The 14,527-nt window shown below is 34.0% G+C and overlaps 1 protein-coding gene across 1 annotated transcript; it reads left to right on the top strand.

Moving 5' to 3' along the window:
* The first annotated feature begins 11,905 nt into the window (after positions 1-11,905).
* On the top strand, positions 11,906-12,841 carry LOC133878651 (protein S40-4-like). Its single transcript, XM_062317227.1, has one exon. It carries the CDS (start codon positions 12,028-12,030, stop codon positions 12,538-12,540), a length of 513 nt encoding a protein of 170 aa, XP_062173211.1. The 5' UTR covers positions 11,906-12,027; the 3' UTR covers positions 12,541-12,841.
* The last annotated feature ends 1,686 nt before the right edge of the window (positions 12,842-14,527 follow it).

The raw sequence follows: 14,527 nt of genomic DNA, 5'->3' as shown, positions 1-14,527 counted from the left end.
CTTTTCTCAGGCTTCTCTTTTCCTTTCAGCACATAAAAGAAACTACCTTCTATCCCTCTCTCAAATAGAACTGAAAACAAGAAAAGAAATACCTTTCTTCTCTTCTGTTGTGAATCATCGAGAAAACAAGGGGAGAGTCTTCTCTATTCTATTGTTTTTCTCTAAAATGAACAAATTGCAGTGAGCTCCAACTATTGAAAACAACTCACCTCAGATCAAAGATCCTTGCTCCCTCTCTTTTGGATCTCTTAACTAAAGAAGACAGTAAGTTTGAAGCTCCATTTTTTATTCTTCAAGATGATTCTTCTTCCTCCTTGTTCACTCAGATTCTTTTCTTTTAAATAGAGGAGACCCAATTCACACTTACACATGTGTTTTCTTGTACAGGAACATTTCCAGCTGTGTATTTTACACTTTAGAACTTTGGGTAAGCTCTTTCCCCTTTTATCTAGAGAATTCCAGAATCTAAAAAAAATAACAACAAAATCAAGAAAAAAAGAAAACAAAAACAAAAAGGAGGAGGAACAGGTTAGAGAGAACAATGACCGGTTCCCTTGTTTTGCATTTTAGTAGAAAAGAAAGAAAAGTAGGTGAGGAACTTTCCAGAGGATTGTCTCTGAACCTTTCTCTTTTTTTGTCTCTAGAGAGTTCCTATTAGACTACTTAAAGAAAAGACAAATATGAGAGCTTTTTCTTTTTGTGCACAAGTCATTGTCTCTCCATCAAAACCGTGTGTGTGTGGGCTGATAATACACACACATATATATGTGTAAGTATATATATAATTGATATTTGGTCAAATAAAAATATTCCCAAAGCGCCGTTATGCCGCCCAACTGTTTTAAAATGTTATTAAGCATTTAATATATTTATGTTGTTGTGCCATCCATTTATATTTAAATATTTAATTGACGTAAATAGAATTATTCTACCTATTTTTGTATGTAAATAAATATCAGGATTGTTATAATGCCCAAGTAATTAATGGTGTCTTAAATAAATAACATTAAGGACAGTAACAAAGAATTAAAACTAGCAACAATAATAATATTCTATTAGCACCTTATGCTAATTTATTATGTGCAGTTTGTATTTCCTGTGGACATCATTTGAAGTAGAACTGTAAATATCTTTATACTTACCGAGAGTGGTGCTGATGGATTTTCCATAATATGTGATTACTGCTTTATTTAATTGTTTGTGCATGTGAAGTCTGCATATTTACTGTTTTAATAATTTGATTAATAACCAGCTAGCGAATCTAGATTCACAGTGGATACATAAGACTTCATTGGCATTCCTAGGTTCACGGTGAATGAGGAAATACCCAAAAAGAATATAGTAAATATGAACCTGGTAGATTTAGATCCATAGGGAAGACCAAGGCTTCCAGGGGCCTAGACCTCATAAACAGAATTAATAAATATTATAAGGTGAGGAAGTTTAGGCTTCAAATAACACGTTAACTGATAATAGGCCAACAGAGGAGTGAAAGTAGAAAATAATTAAGACTATGCATATAAAACTATCATATCATTACTTTATATTATTTATATATTCAATCTATGACTTATGACTCACGACCGTAAGCCATGAATTGCATATACATATAACATAAAGTCATATTGTGCATTGTGTTTCATTTAATAAATAAATCAGCATTCATTATATTATTGGAAACAATGGACTCACTTATGGATATATGGGATTGTGGTTCTATCCACAATCTTGTAGATGACTAAGCAGGTGCTGAAGATGAAGAGTACCAGGAATACCAGGATCCTAATAATGATCCTGATGTTTGAAGATGAGGCTAACTATCGCCTCTTTTACATATTGGACTATCCTACTTATTTAGTCTATCTCTGTTTATATTTCTAGCATAACTCATCTTTATTACGGTTGGTATGTAATAATTATCACACTATACTTAGTATTATTATTTTGATTACAGGTGTATATTACCAGTGCCGCATGTGGCACATATGCTACCATTTTATGTATAATTATTACGTAGAAATTCTTTTTCTACATCTAGCTCCCTTTAGACATGGAGTTCCTCTTACTAAGGAGCAGTGTCCTAAGACACCTCAAGAGGAAGAACAGATGAGGGATGTACCTTATGCTTCGGCTGTAGGAAGCCTCATGTATGTTATGCTTTGCACTAGACTTGATATATGTTTTGTAGTTGTCAGGGTCAGCAGATATCAATCAAACCCTAGACCAACACATTGGGTAGCTAAAAAGCATATACTTAAGTATCTTCGGAGAACAATGGATTATACGCTAGTCTACCATTGTGAGGATTTGACAACAATTGGTTAGACAAATTCTGATTTTCAGTTAGATCGTGATTCTCAAAAATGTACCTCAGGGTATGTCTATACCTTCAGTGGAGGAGCCATTAGCTGGAGAAGTGTGAAGCAGTCTTGTATTGCCGACTCCACTACGAAAGCATATATATTGCGACTAGTGAAGTAGCAAAGGAAACAGTATGGCTAAGGAAGTTCCTTGCGGATCTTGGTGTTATGGGGATAGAACAGTCTCCTATCATGTTGTTTTGCGACAACAGTGGAGCAGTTGCACAATTCAAGGTACCAAGGAATCATAGGAGAGGGAAACACATCGAGCACAAAATATCATCTCATTAGAGAGATAGTGACTCGAGGAGATGTAGTCGTGGCTAAGATTTCACCAGTTGAGAATTTGGCAGACCCGTTCACAAAGGCCTTACCTCAGAAGATTTTCGAATCTCACTTAGAGGGACTGGGAGTCAAATGTATGCCGAATTGGAATTGAGTGCAAGTGGGAGCCTATTGGCGTTTATGCCCTAAATCCCAATGTACTATAGACATAAGTTTTTTTACGAATAAAAATGTTATTCACTAATCTAATTTTGAGTATATGGCATATGTTATTTTACATGCTTAATATTGATCAATATATATTTTGTATGTGAAATACCCTTGGATTACATTGAATATGGTCTATGGTGTGAGTAAAGAGTTATCGTATAAGATCTTAGTCCATAATCCTTATAGTCTAAAAAATATGGATAGTTCACAGTCGGTAATGAAATTGGGCATTCCATTTATAAGACCGTTACACATCGAATCTTTGTGATTTATCTTAAACAGGCAAAGTTGGAGGCTTCGGGTTGATGTGTAAGTGTTATGCACTGAACTGACCTTGGGAGTTCTTTTTCCATGAAAATATTGTTAAAAGGAAAAAATCACACTCCCCAATGTTACTTATAATATTAATTCTAAATCGAAAAAGGATTGTGTACTCATATATTAATTGTAGATCACTTTGATGCATTAATAGGTGAGATCAAATTGATGGTCAAAATACTCGATGCGTTGGGTGATCGCAATTAACATTGTAAGAAAGCTTTTTTCAACAAGAAATCCAAGTCCTTCATTAAAAAGATAAGAAATTTCTCATTGAGGTTGATTTTATGGTATGGATTATTCTAAGTTTCTGACAAGAGCATTATGATATGAGATACTGAAATACAAAATACATGTGATAAAACTTTCATGGGTACGAGAATAATATATAAAATGGGGGTGGCCGGTGGCCAGCCACCCCTCATCTTTTTCTTTTCTTTTTTTCAATTTTTTTTTAGTTTTTAATATTTTTTAAATTAATTTTTAAAGATTTTTTTTTTTTAATTTTTGATACTAAAACACGTGTCAACCCTCAGGTTGACACCTGGCGAGTCGTTAGTTTTTATATGGAAAACTTTATTGAGGTACTAATTTTGTCTTTTCTCAAAACTGAGGTACCATCTGTAATGCGAATTGAAACTTAAGTACCAAAAAATAAAGTTTTCAAAACTCAGGCACTAATAACGTATTTAACCCTTCTTTTTATTTCTAGTAAACATTTTAGTGTATGAATGTTTAATGCAAGCAAAGGAACAATTGTGTTGGTGTGAAAAAAGGCTTTTACTTAATCCAAAGCTGATTTGTCATATTAACATCTTTTCAAATCCTTTTCCTTATGCTGGCTTTGACAGACACATGTTATCCCACTAGCCTAGAACATGTTTTAGATTCACAAAATGTTTCTCAATGAATTTTCCTGAACCTTTTTACAACTCAGTAAATAAACATAAAACTGATACTAAAACATTGCATGCAAAAAATGAGCCCATTTACAAACTTAAAACACAGAGCAGTTACATACTAGTATACAAAGGGATTATCAGTAAACATCATTAACAGTGACTGATAAATACAGACCCACATAAGAATCAAACACAAACAAGCAAGAACTATTACATACTCATCACACAAATAAAAAAAAAATAAAAAAATAAAAAAAATAAAAAAAGAAGAAGAAGAAGAAGATTAAGTTACTTACCTTCAAATTTTTTTCAACCCACAAACCTCTTACCAAAATTTTCTTCAGTGTAGGTGATTTTCACATCATTGGCCACTCACAAAAACAAATGCGCTGAACTGAAGATGTGGCCCTGCTGTACGTGGACCCGGATGAGGCATTTTCAGTTGAAGGATCCATCAACTTGAAACAAAGAAAGCCTAAAATAAACCATGTCGTGGTCCTGTTCTTTAAATTGTCTCTAAAACAGGTGAAATGTGTGAAGGTCAATTCGGTAATTGATAGCGTCTAAATGAGGGCAAAATGGAGACATTTGCATCGAAAAAATCACGTGCGTAGCACATGACGCCCATTCCATCTGGTCTAACAAAAATTGGTAACGGATTTGCCACATTGAAAAATATGGAAACTTCATTGGGCCACATTGCAAATTTTTAAAGATTAAATGCAAGATTGAAAAAGTGGACAAACTTTGGGGGGTAAATTGTATTTTTCCCTTACTTCTTCTATATTTTCATTCTTATGCTCCGTTTGTTTCGACGTAAAATATTTTTCGTCATAAAATATTTTCAATGAAATCATTTTTCAAAAAAATGATTTTCTTAAAAATATTTTCCGACGTTTAGCTCGTACGAAAAAATCACCAACCGCGTAAAACGGAATTCGGTGACATCCGGCCGCCATCACCGGATTCCGGCTAAATTGGCCGAAATCTGGCCTAGTTTGGCCAGAATTCGACAAAAATTTCCAAATTCCAGCCAAATTGGCCAGAATCTAGATGTATTGGTCAAATTCTAGCGACGTCGCCGTATTTCGATAGTTATTTCCTGATTTCGATTGTACTAGCTGGATTCCGGCCGTACTATGGTCCGTTGGATTCTGGCAGACCAAATTCTATCACTGGTTGGATTCCAGCCTGTTTTGCCGGAATTTGGCTCACTGGTCGAAACCCAACTAGTGTCACCAGATTCCGGCAATCAAAAACCAAAATTTGAGGATCTTCGGCGGTAGAGTCGGGCTACCAACAAACTCCAATTCCCGGCGGTGGCGGATTCGCCAAAACGTGCATGAAAACCGTAAATCGTTTCCCAAAAATTAAAGAAGCTTTTTCAGTCATACTGAAAATGATTTTCGTTGACCATTATTTAGATCAAGATCCCCTACAATTTCAAAAAAAATTGAGATTCTCAAATTATGTGAATTTAGGTCATTTCATGCATCGAACAGAATGAAAATGCTACATATTAAAAATGTGACATGTTAACAATAAGAATTGAATATATTTTTATCAGGTTCTTACACTTTATGTCATATAAAAGCTTTGAGCAAAAAATTGTCTTTTAGTTTAGTAAAGAAGAAGCGTCTCTTCAAAAGTGAAGAAAAAGCATTTTGGAATGATATTTTTTTTTTTTTTTTGGTTACCTCGATAACATGTCATATCTTTAGTATGTAACAGTTTTCATGTCATTTGACGTAAAAAATGGTTTGAATTCACATAATTTGAAAATCTCAAATTAATTCTTTGAAATTGTAAATGATTCTAATCCCCCTTATTTTCGTCCCAACTAATGCCGAAAACATTTTACACCGAAACAAACAGAGCATTAATTCAATTCATGCAATTGACCTATTGCTTGAGGTTATTTAATTCAATTCATGCAATTGACCTATTGCTTGAGGTTATTATACCTGAACTTCGCATATGAGAATTTCAACCTAACGTTCTCATCAAATTAAGTAAAATATCATATAAATTTTTATAGGACCGGAAGTTAACCGTTCATCATCACCGCCATCTACGTCCCCGTAAGTTAGCTCCTCTTCATTGAAAATTCTAGTTCCGTCCCTGCCCAACCCAAGTCTCCAACCTATTTAGGCAATAAATGCAGTTAACATCACAATTATAGCCCCATTTGGCCAAACGATCTCCGGGCCGGGAGTTAAACAATTTCTCATTACTAGCCACAAAATCCACTCGGTTGGTCCCGGGATCGGAAGCCCTTTTACGCTGAGGTGAGAAATAAGAATGAACTAACAAAAAGATTTTTCTAGTGTTTTGATGTAAGAAAATGATAACCGTAAGAAGGCGGAAAATAACTACGCTTCTTAGTTAGTTATCCTCCCATAAAAGCGGAGAGACAAATTTTGGATTTTATGGCCGGGGCTGGCCGCTTCTTTTCTCAGCAACTGATAAAAGGATGTAATACGTACGAGGAGATCGAAGATGAGAAGAAAGGAAAGAGAAAGAGAAGCAGGAAGAAATGGGACGAAGGCCCCAGCCTGCATGGGATTCATTGACTAGCTTAGCTTAGATAAAGCTTAGCTAAGCTAGGCATTAATCAAAAGAATATATAGATTAGCAGTATATATATTGGATCACAAAACCTTTGATTTAGTGTAATCGTGTGGATTGGATTTGAGTAATAAAGTAAGCTCCGAATGCTATACCCATGTGGATTGGATTTGTCATGGGATTTAGGGAAAGATCTAGAATACCCAATTAAATAATAATAATAATAATAATAATTATTGATTTTAAAAAAGTTGCTTTGGCTCTTGGTGCAAGTGACAGCTATTAAGATGTGAAGGGAAATGTAGACACGAATAATGGAGGTCATTTCATGTACGAATACGCAAGCGTCAGTCAGTCATCAACCCAAAATAATGATGCCAGAGAAGCTCCAACGTTGAACGCAACGTCTAAGACAGAACAGACGTGAGACGACCATCAGGATGACTGGATGAGGTTAGCCTGCTCTACCACCACTAGATGCGTCTAATCATTTAATTTGTTCTTGTTTGGATCAAATAATTCATTTTCAACAACCCAACACCTGTCATTCCTTTTATATACGTATATTTTTGTTTGTATTTCTTGCTCTTAATTTCATTTTAATAATTCTTTTTCAATAATTAATATAGAAACTAGATAATATTAAATGCCTCCCGGTCCCTCACCTGTTATCTAATAGGGATTCTACCTAAGCCTCCCACTTGTTATCTCCCCTTAAAAGATAGGAATTTAATTATTGCTTTGGAATTTCTTTTTTTTTTTTTTTTTTAAAAAATAATAATAATAAATTATTTTATGCGAATTTGCTTTTCTGACATATCCGTAATTCCCTATGCATAATAAGCAATACCCACTACCAAAAAGGGGCATTATTGCTGGCCTTAAACAAGAGTAGATTTGAGAAGTAGCGTACAGATCCATGCAAAAGAGAATATTACAGAAAACAAAGGATACTTCCCTTTCACTTTCACTTTCACTATAATAGACCTCCAATTAATCACCAATTATTTGGATTTGTTACGAATTCCATGATTAGAAAATACCTGCCCAAATACGTTTTCTCAGTTGGGATAAACCGAATCAAAGCATAGTATTAGCATAAACCATCACTGTATTTGAATTTTTGGCAAAAGCAAGTGAGATAAGACCCTACGTATTAAATTTCTTCAATTCAGTCTCTTATCCCCCAATCAAAGCATAGTATAAACCATCGCTTTGTTTGAATTTTTGGTGCAAAAGCCAGTGAGATAAGCCCGATTCAGAAATTTTTTGCAATTCAGTCTCTAAAAATGTCACGTCATTTGTTCCTTAATATATAAGAATTACATGTTTTTTTAATAGCATTACTAAAAATATAATAGACGAAAATTTCTTACAAACTAGGTTATAGGAACTCCTACAACTCAAGCTTTAAAAAAGTGACATGTATCTCTTAATACGTAAGAATCACATATTTTTTTAATAGTATTAATAAAAAAATATATAACTTTTTAAAAAACGGGTTAATTTGTACCCGTTTATAAAAAATTTATATGATTGTTGAATAGTGTACAAAGTGTACAACTTTTTATGAGCAAACACTAACGATCGATGAGTTTAATATTCTATTAACTAACTAGTGGGTTAATTAGTATCCTCTTTGTCTTGGATGTAACCCATGCCTCTTGAAAGAAAACAATGAGTAATTGGATAAAGAGCCTTTCAGGTGAAAGTACTGCAGCTGCTTTGTGTGGCAAAAGGCCCCATACAAGTGGGGCATGAACAGAAGCTGTAATAAGTTATTTATTGCTAAATTAATCATCTTCTTACTAAAGAACCAATAAGGATATATAGAGATATCTGGTTATAATTGAGGCTTACATCATCATCATCATGTTGCTATTTTAAAAGTCTTATTCAGCTAGCTAGCGCAGCATTATTGGAGGATAATATTTTGTTTTGGTCATGCCTTGTTTTAGAATATATATAAACAACTCCATCGATCATGATCAACCCCGTGAAACTACAACAAGTCCATGTTCATTGAGGGCATCCACGGATTAATCTTATTCTTGTGTGGACAAAATAAATGTTCATATTAAACTCATCAAATATCTATGCGTTCATGTTACGGAAGTAAAATTCTTTGGCAGTTAGAAGACGTTAACATGACTCACAAACATGTATTCTAAGAAGTTTTTGCAGTTGTAATTTATCCGAGAGAAATCATAGTTTAATTAAATAAAGATAGTTATAATATCTTTTTAAGTCAGAGTCTTTTAATTACTTGTAGTACTGCCGTGCAATTTTTAATTAACTCCCTATAGGAGTTTATCTCAAAGTCTTTTAGTTTGAGTCATGTAGTCATATAATCCCCTATTTAATAAGTGATTAATTAATAAAGAGGTAAGCAAAATTAATTTCAAACCTTGTGTTTAAAAAAGTCTAAGTTCATTCATAATTTAAAGTTTAGGTTCCGTCATAACCTATCATTCATATAACAGTCCACCAAGAAAATTGTTATTCCTACAACTTTTACATATCTTTTATTTATATCTTTTTTTAATTAACATTAACAATTAATATTTAATGTAAAAATGTACAACTTTATGCATAATAGGTGTGCAAAATAATAGGAAAAACTTCACTTACCCTCATAATGTTTTCATTACTTTTGCAATTGTAATCCAAAACATAAAAAGGTTTCAATGTTGAGTAGCCATGTTTGAAAAATTTGCAATCGTTCCTTTGCCATTATGATTTAAGGTTAAATCAAACGGTTAATAAATGAAATGTCCCTTATATCTTAGTACAATTTATAAAATTACTAAATTACCTTAATTAAATATTATTTTTTTTAAAAAAAAAAAAAAAAAAAAAGGCGTGGGTCACAGGTCAATTTGTTTTTATTTTTTTAAAAAAAAAAAAAACCAAAGGTATTTTTAGGATTTTGATATCCTTCGTTAGGATTTAATAAAAAATTCTAATAGAGTGGTGAAATTGTAAATTTTTCAGACATACCCTGATAGCTACATGATATTGCAACTTTTTCAATTTTGAGAGTGCAATTGTAAAAGTAATAGAAAGTTAGGGGTAAATGAAGTTTCCCAAAATAATTTTATCCACCCAACAAACATAGATTTACGGATTAACCAATTATATTTTGGAACTTGAAAACCCCATTCCCCACAAGAGTAACATTATTTAATTTTATTTTCCTAAACTGCTAGAAATTTATATTTACCTTCCCAGGCTTTAGGTTTATTTTTTTATTTTTTTTAAAAAATAATACCTATAAAAATATTTGTCAATATATACTCAAAATTAGTTATATCATATTAAAAAATATTGAATTCTTTGTTTTTATTTTATTGTGCTATGGATTTCATTATTATGCAAAACATCTAATGCCAAGCCTTAACATTGATTCCTCTTTTTTTAGAAGCCCGTAGAGGTGGATTCTAGCCCCCTTATAAAATAAAGAAACTTAATCAAATTAACGTAGTATTTCAAAAAGATTTATAATTACCATTTATTATTAACAATCCCCACATGATTCAAAAATTTGAAAAGCAAAATGTTTTATCCTATATATTTAGGTCCTCAAAATTAATTGTATTGGTGTCCATCTCTTTGAACTTCAATTCATCCTCATTTTTTATAAATGAATAAAGAACACAAATACTTTGTGAAATGAAGATTTTTCTTGAATTAAGTTATCTTGATGTGGACAAAATATGCATTGCATACCCATAATAATATAAAAAAATATATTCGTCCCGCGATCGATGTCCTCGTTCGTATCAATGCATTGAAAAATAAAAAAAAATAAAAACTTAGAGAAATGGCAAATGCAATAGCCAATACAAATGCTTTAGCTCTATATATATATATATATATATATATATATATATATATTTTTGTGTGCGGGGAAGAAAACATTTTTGTTGTTTCATTTAAAAAACCAATTAAGAATATATATATTATGAGGAATATTATGAACAAGTGTCATTGTTAAATTAATCAAGTAGACCACGCTAGCTACCCACCAATTATATTCCTATGGAAGCCAGCAAAATTCATTGTCGTGCAAATTGAAAATCGTCAAGTCATTTGCTGGAATCAATATGTTGAATCACCTTTTTCTAAATCATGCATTATTCACACTTCTTTTACCAACTTTATGACTTGCACTGAAACTAAGTTGGACCATTTAATTTATTAGTAATATTTCAATTATCAGGAATAATAGTGTCCCTTTAAAACAAAAACAGAGAGTGGACTGAACTCAATAACTCATCAAAGAAAAAGACCGAATAATTTCACTTTCATAAGTAAAGCATGATGTTCCGTTCATCGTTCAACTTCAACCCACAACTCACGAACTCCACGCACAAGGAAAGCTTTTCGAAATGATATTACGCGATTAATTGTTATTTTCGAGTGCCGCGTTTGAGAGGACAAAGAACAGGCCAGGCCACGACCAGCTGGCAGCGGAAGCGCTAGATCCGAGCGCCCTGGGCCCTACTTCACGTGCGATCATGCTCCCATCCCGTTACGTTAAACAGCGAGCGGCCACGTGGATAACGTACTTCTACAGTTACACGTGTCGAGATCCTCGAACGTATAAACAGGACCACTCTGTCCTCTTTTCTAGGACCAGGTCGGGGTGAATCCCCCTCTCTATGTCGCGACAAAATTTCGTCACCCACTGGGGCTGTAAGAGACAAATTTGTCTTCCCAAACTGCCCCCCTTTTTGTCCACTAGGAACAACTTTACGTTACGCTTACACACAGGACGTGGCGCCCATCTACGTTTTCTTAAACTACAGAGGACGGCCGCGTGTCCGTTTGATCCAACCCGAGAGTGCTGGAGAAAAGTGTAGTTTTAGCTTTTCACTTTATATGGATAAAGTAGTTAGCTGTTAATTTTTGTTTTTGGGATTCAGTTACTCTACCATCTGTTACATCCCGCTTTTCCTGTAGGTGCACTAAACTTCTTTTTCTTTTTCTTTTTTTTTTCCCCCGAATAATTTTCAAAAATTAGTAAAATCTATGAGAGAATTAATACTAAAAGAGGATATTCCCGTAAAAAAAAAAAAACAGAAGAAGATAAAATTCCAACGTATATACCGGGACTGAGGTGGGATTGTTAGGAAAAGCGCAGGGTGTGTTGGTAATTTCCAAAAAAGGAACTTGCACACAGAGAGAGAGAGAGAGAGAGACAGCGCCTTATCCATAAAGCCACCCCGCCCGGACTCCAAACCTTTATAAAAGCCGATCAAAACACCTCCTTTACAAGACCCAAAACCAAGCCCCCTTCACAAAGCGAGAAACAAACAGATCGAGAGAGAGAGAGAGAGAGAACCCAGAAACGCAGTGCAAACAATTTTTCAATAACATCAATGGCTGCCAGTAAGAGCTACTACGCCCGCCCGAGCTACCGCTTCTTACCCAGTGACCGGGACCACCACCCCCCCATCGCGCACGACTCGGCATTCGAACTCGACGAGTCCGACATCTACAACTCGGTCCGCTCCAACTCGCCCGAGTTCCGCAAGCCAGCACCGGTTTCGCGCCTCTCGAAGAAGTCCACCTCCAAGACTTCGGCCGAACGCGTCGTCGCCGGAGCCACCGCGTCGTCGCTGCCGGTGAACATTCCGGATTGGTCGAAGATCCTGAGGGACGAGTACAGAGATAATCGCCACGGAGACAGCGTTGACTACGACGACGCGGACGGCGACGATGAGTGCGAGAACGGGGTGAGGGTCCCGCCGCACGAGTTTCTGGCGAGGCAGATGGCGAGGACGAGGATCGCCTCCTTCTCCGTGCACGAAGGGGTAGGTAGAACTCTGAAAGGGAGGGATCTAAGTAGGGTCCGAAACGCAATTTGGGAAAAAACTGGCTTCCAAGATTAGAAGAAGAAGAAGGGGAAATGGAAAAATCACAAATGACTGTGAGAAATTACGGATATTTATTAGATTAGATTTTTTTTTTTTCCTTTTTTTTTGGGGGGGGGTTTCCGACGTAGGAATAGTTTCATAGACTTCTTCTTCTTCTTCTTCTTCTTTTTTCATTTTTGAATTTACGTCGTTTGATCGCTCTACTCGATCAAAATGAACATTTTGACGCATGTAATTTTAACTTAGAGGTTGTAATCGAATTTGCGGAGGAAATTTGGTTTGCATTTCCTCAAATTTTTATATATAATTTTTTAAAGGTGTTTGGTCTTCTTTTTCAAGCTTTTAAAAGTTGATAATGGCCTTTCAAAAAAAAAAAGTTGATAATGGAAATGGTTGTTGAAGATTGATTGAAGATTGGGGAGGCGGGGGGCAATTTGGTAATATAAATGGAAAGTATGCCCGTTTCTTCAATGATTGGTAGGTTTTGGGTTGTGGTGTAGCTGGGCCGGTAGGGTTGGTACGAAAAGCAGAGGCTACAATTTAGTTTGCCGCAACGAGCCTGAAAAAAAAAAAAAAAAAAATTAATGGTAAAAGATATGGATAAGGAAGTTCTATAATAATTTATTCAAATTTAAAAAATCACTTGATAATTTAATCAGGTGGTTGTAAGAGGTTATTTGTAAAATTTATCTGACCAAATAAATAGTTGAATATTTTAATTTTAATTTTATCAGGTAAATTTTATAATTGAATTTTTTATAATTATTTGTTCTATTTTTTAAAAAAATTTAAATAAATAATTATAGTAAGGGTACTAAGGGATCGTAATCTAAAAAATGTCTACCACCCTTGTACAGTTTGTGGTTGTGGTGGTTTTGGTGAATTTCTCAGCAATTTCAAAAAAATATATTAATTGGACTTGTAGGAAGATCGAGGACCCTGTATTCCAAAGGCAATAAATATCGAGAAATGATAAGAGTTTTTTAATTTTTCTTTTGATCCTTAAATGCCAAACATATTTTTTAAAGTAATAAATTATATGAGATTATAAAATATTATTTGAGGATTAATTTTTTTTTTTTTTTTTAAAAAAAATGTAGCATTTCTCATAAATATGGTGCAGTATGACCTGGCTGAGGTGCTTGGTTGGGATAGGGGATAATAAAGGGTGCGGTGGCACTTGAGAAGGCCTACTGTAATCCAAATCCAAATCCAAAGAACACGTAGGAGGTTGAGAGGATAATCAGGCAACTTGACGTAACATCGGATCTCGTAAACCATTAGATAACTGATTTTTTTTATTTTTTATTTTTCTAATTAATTAGATAACTGATTGCTTGTGGATATAATGTTATCCACTTTGGATTACCATCCCAACTTTTTTGGGACACAAAATTGTGTTTTGAGATGTTGTCGCTTTGAGATATAATTTTTTTGATTATTTTTGTTTACGTGGTAATTTTTATTTTATTTTTTACAAAAAATTTTAAAGCTAATTAGAGGGATCACCTTATCACATAAGTAAGGTGGTCAAGAGGTTGTAGCAAAAAAAATCATATCTCCTGTGTTATTTGTACATTTTTTTTTTATACACTTTTTTTACATACTTATATTTGGTGTGAAACCTATGCATGTGAAATAGGTCTCACACTAAATCTGCGCTTATGCACAAAATGTGTATAAATATCATTTGTCATTGAAACATCTACTGACCTACTAATTAATTGCACCCCTCTGCTCCTAAAAAGCCGCCCACAAATAAATTAAGATTTGTTTTGTGTCTTTTTTTTTTATATATGTTTTTTGGTTTTTTGGTTTTTTTTTTTTTTTGAATTTATAAGACCATCTCACATATTCAATAGTGAATTTACAAATCTCTTGTAAGAAATAAATAAAAAAGTGTAGAAAAAAAAAATTATCAAATGAATTACAGCTACATTTACTCTCTAAAGAAGATATAAATCTCAAGTTATATTAAATGTTTCTACATTTCTAGTTACAT

The sequence above is a fragment of the Alnus glutinosa genome, chromosome 9 (genome assembly GCF_958979055.1).
Source record: "Alnus glutinosa chromosome 9, dhAlnGlut1.1, whole genome shotgun sequence".
NCBI lineage: Eukaryota > Viridiplantae > Streptophyta > Magnoliopsida > Fagales > Betulaceae > Alnus > Alnus glutinosa.
This window is presented reverse-complemented; position numbering and strand designations above follow the sequence as displayed.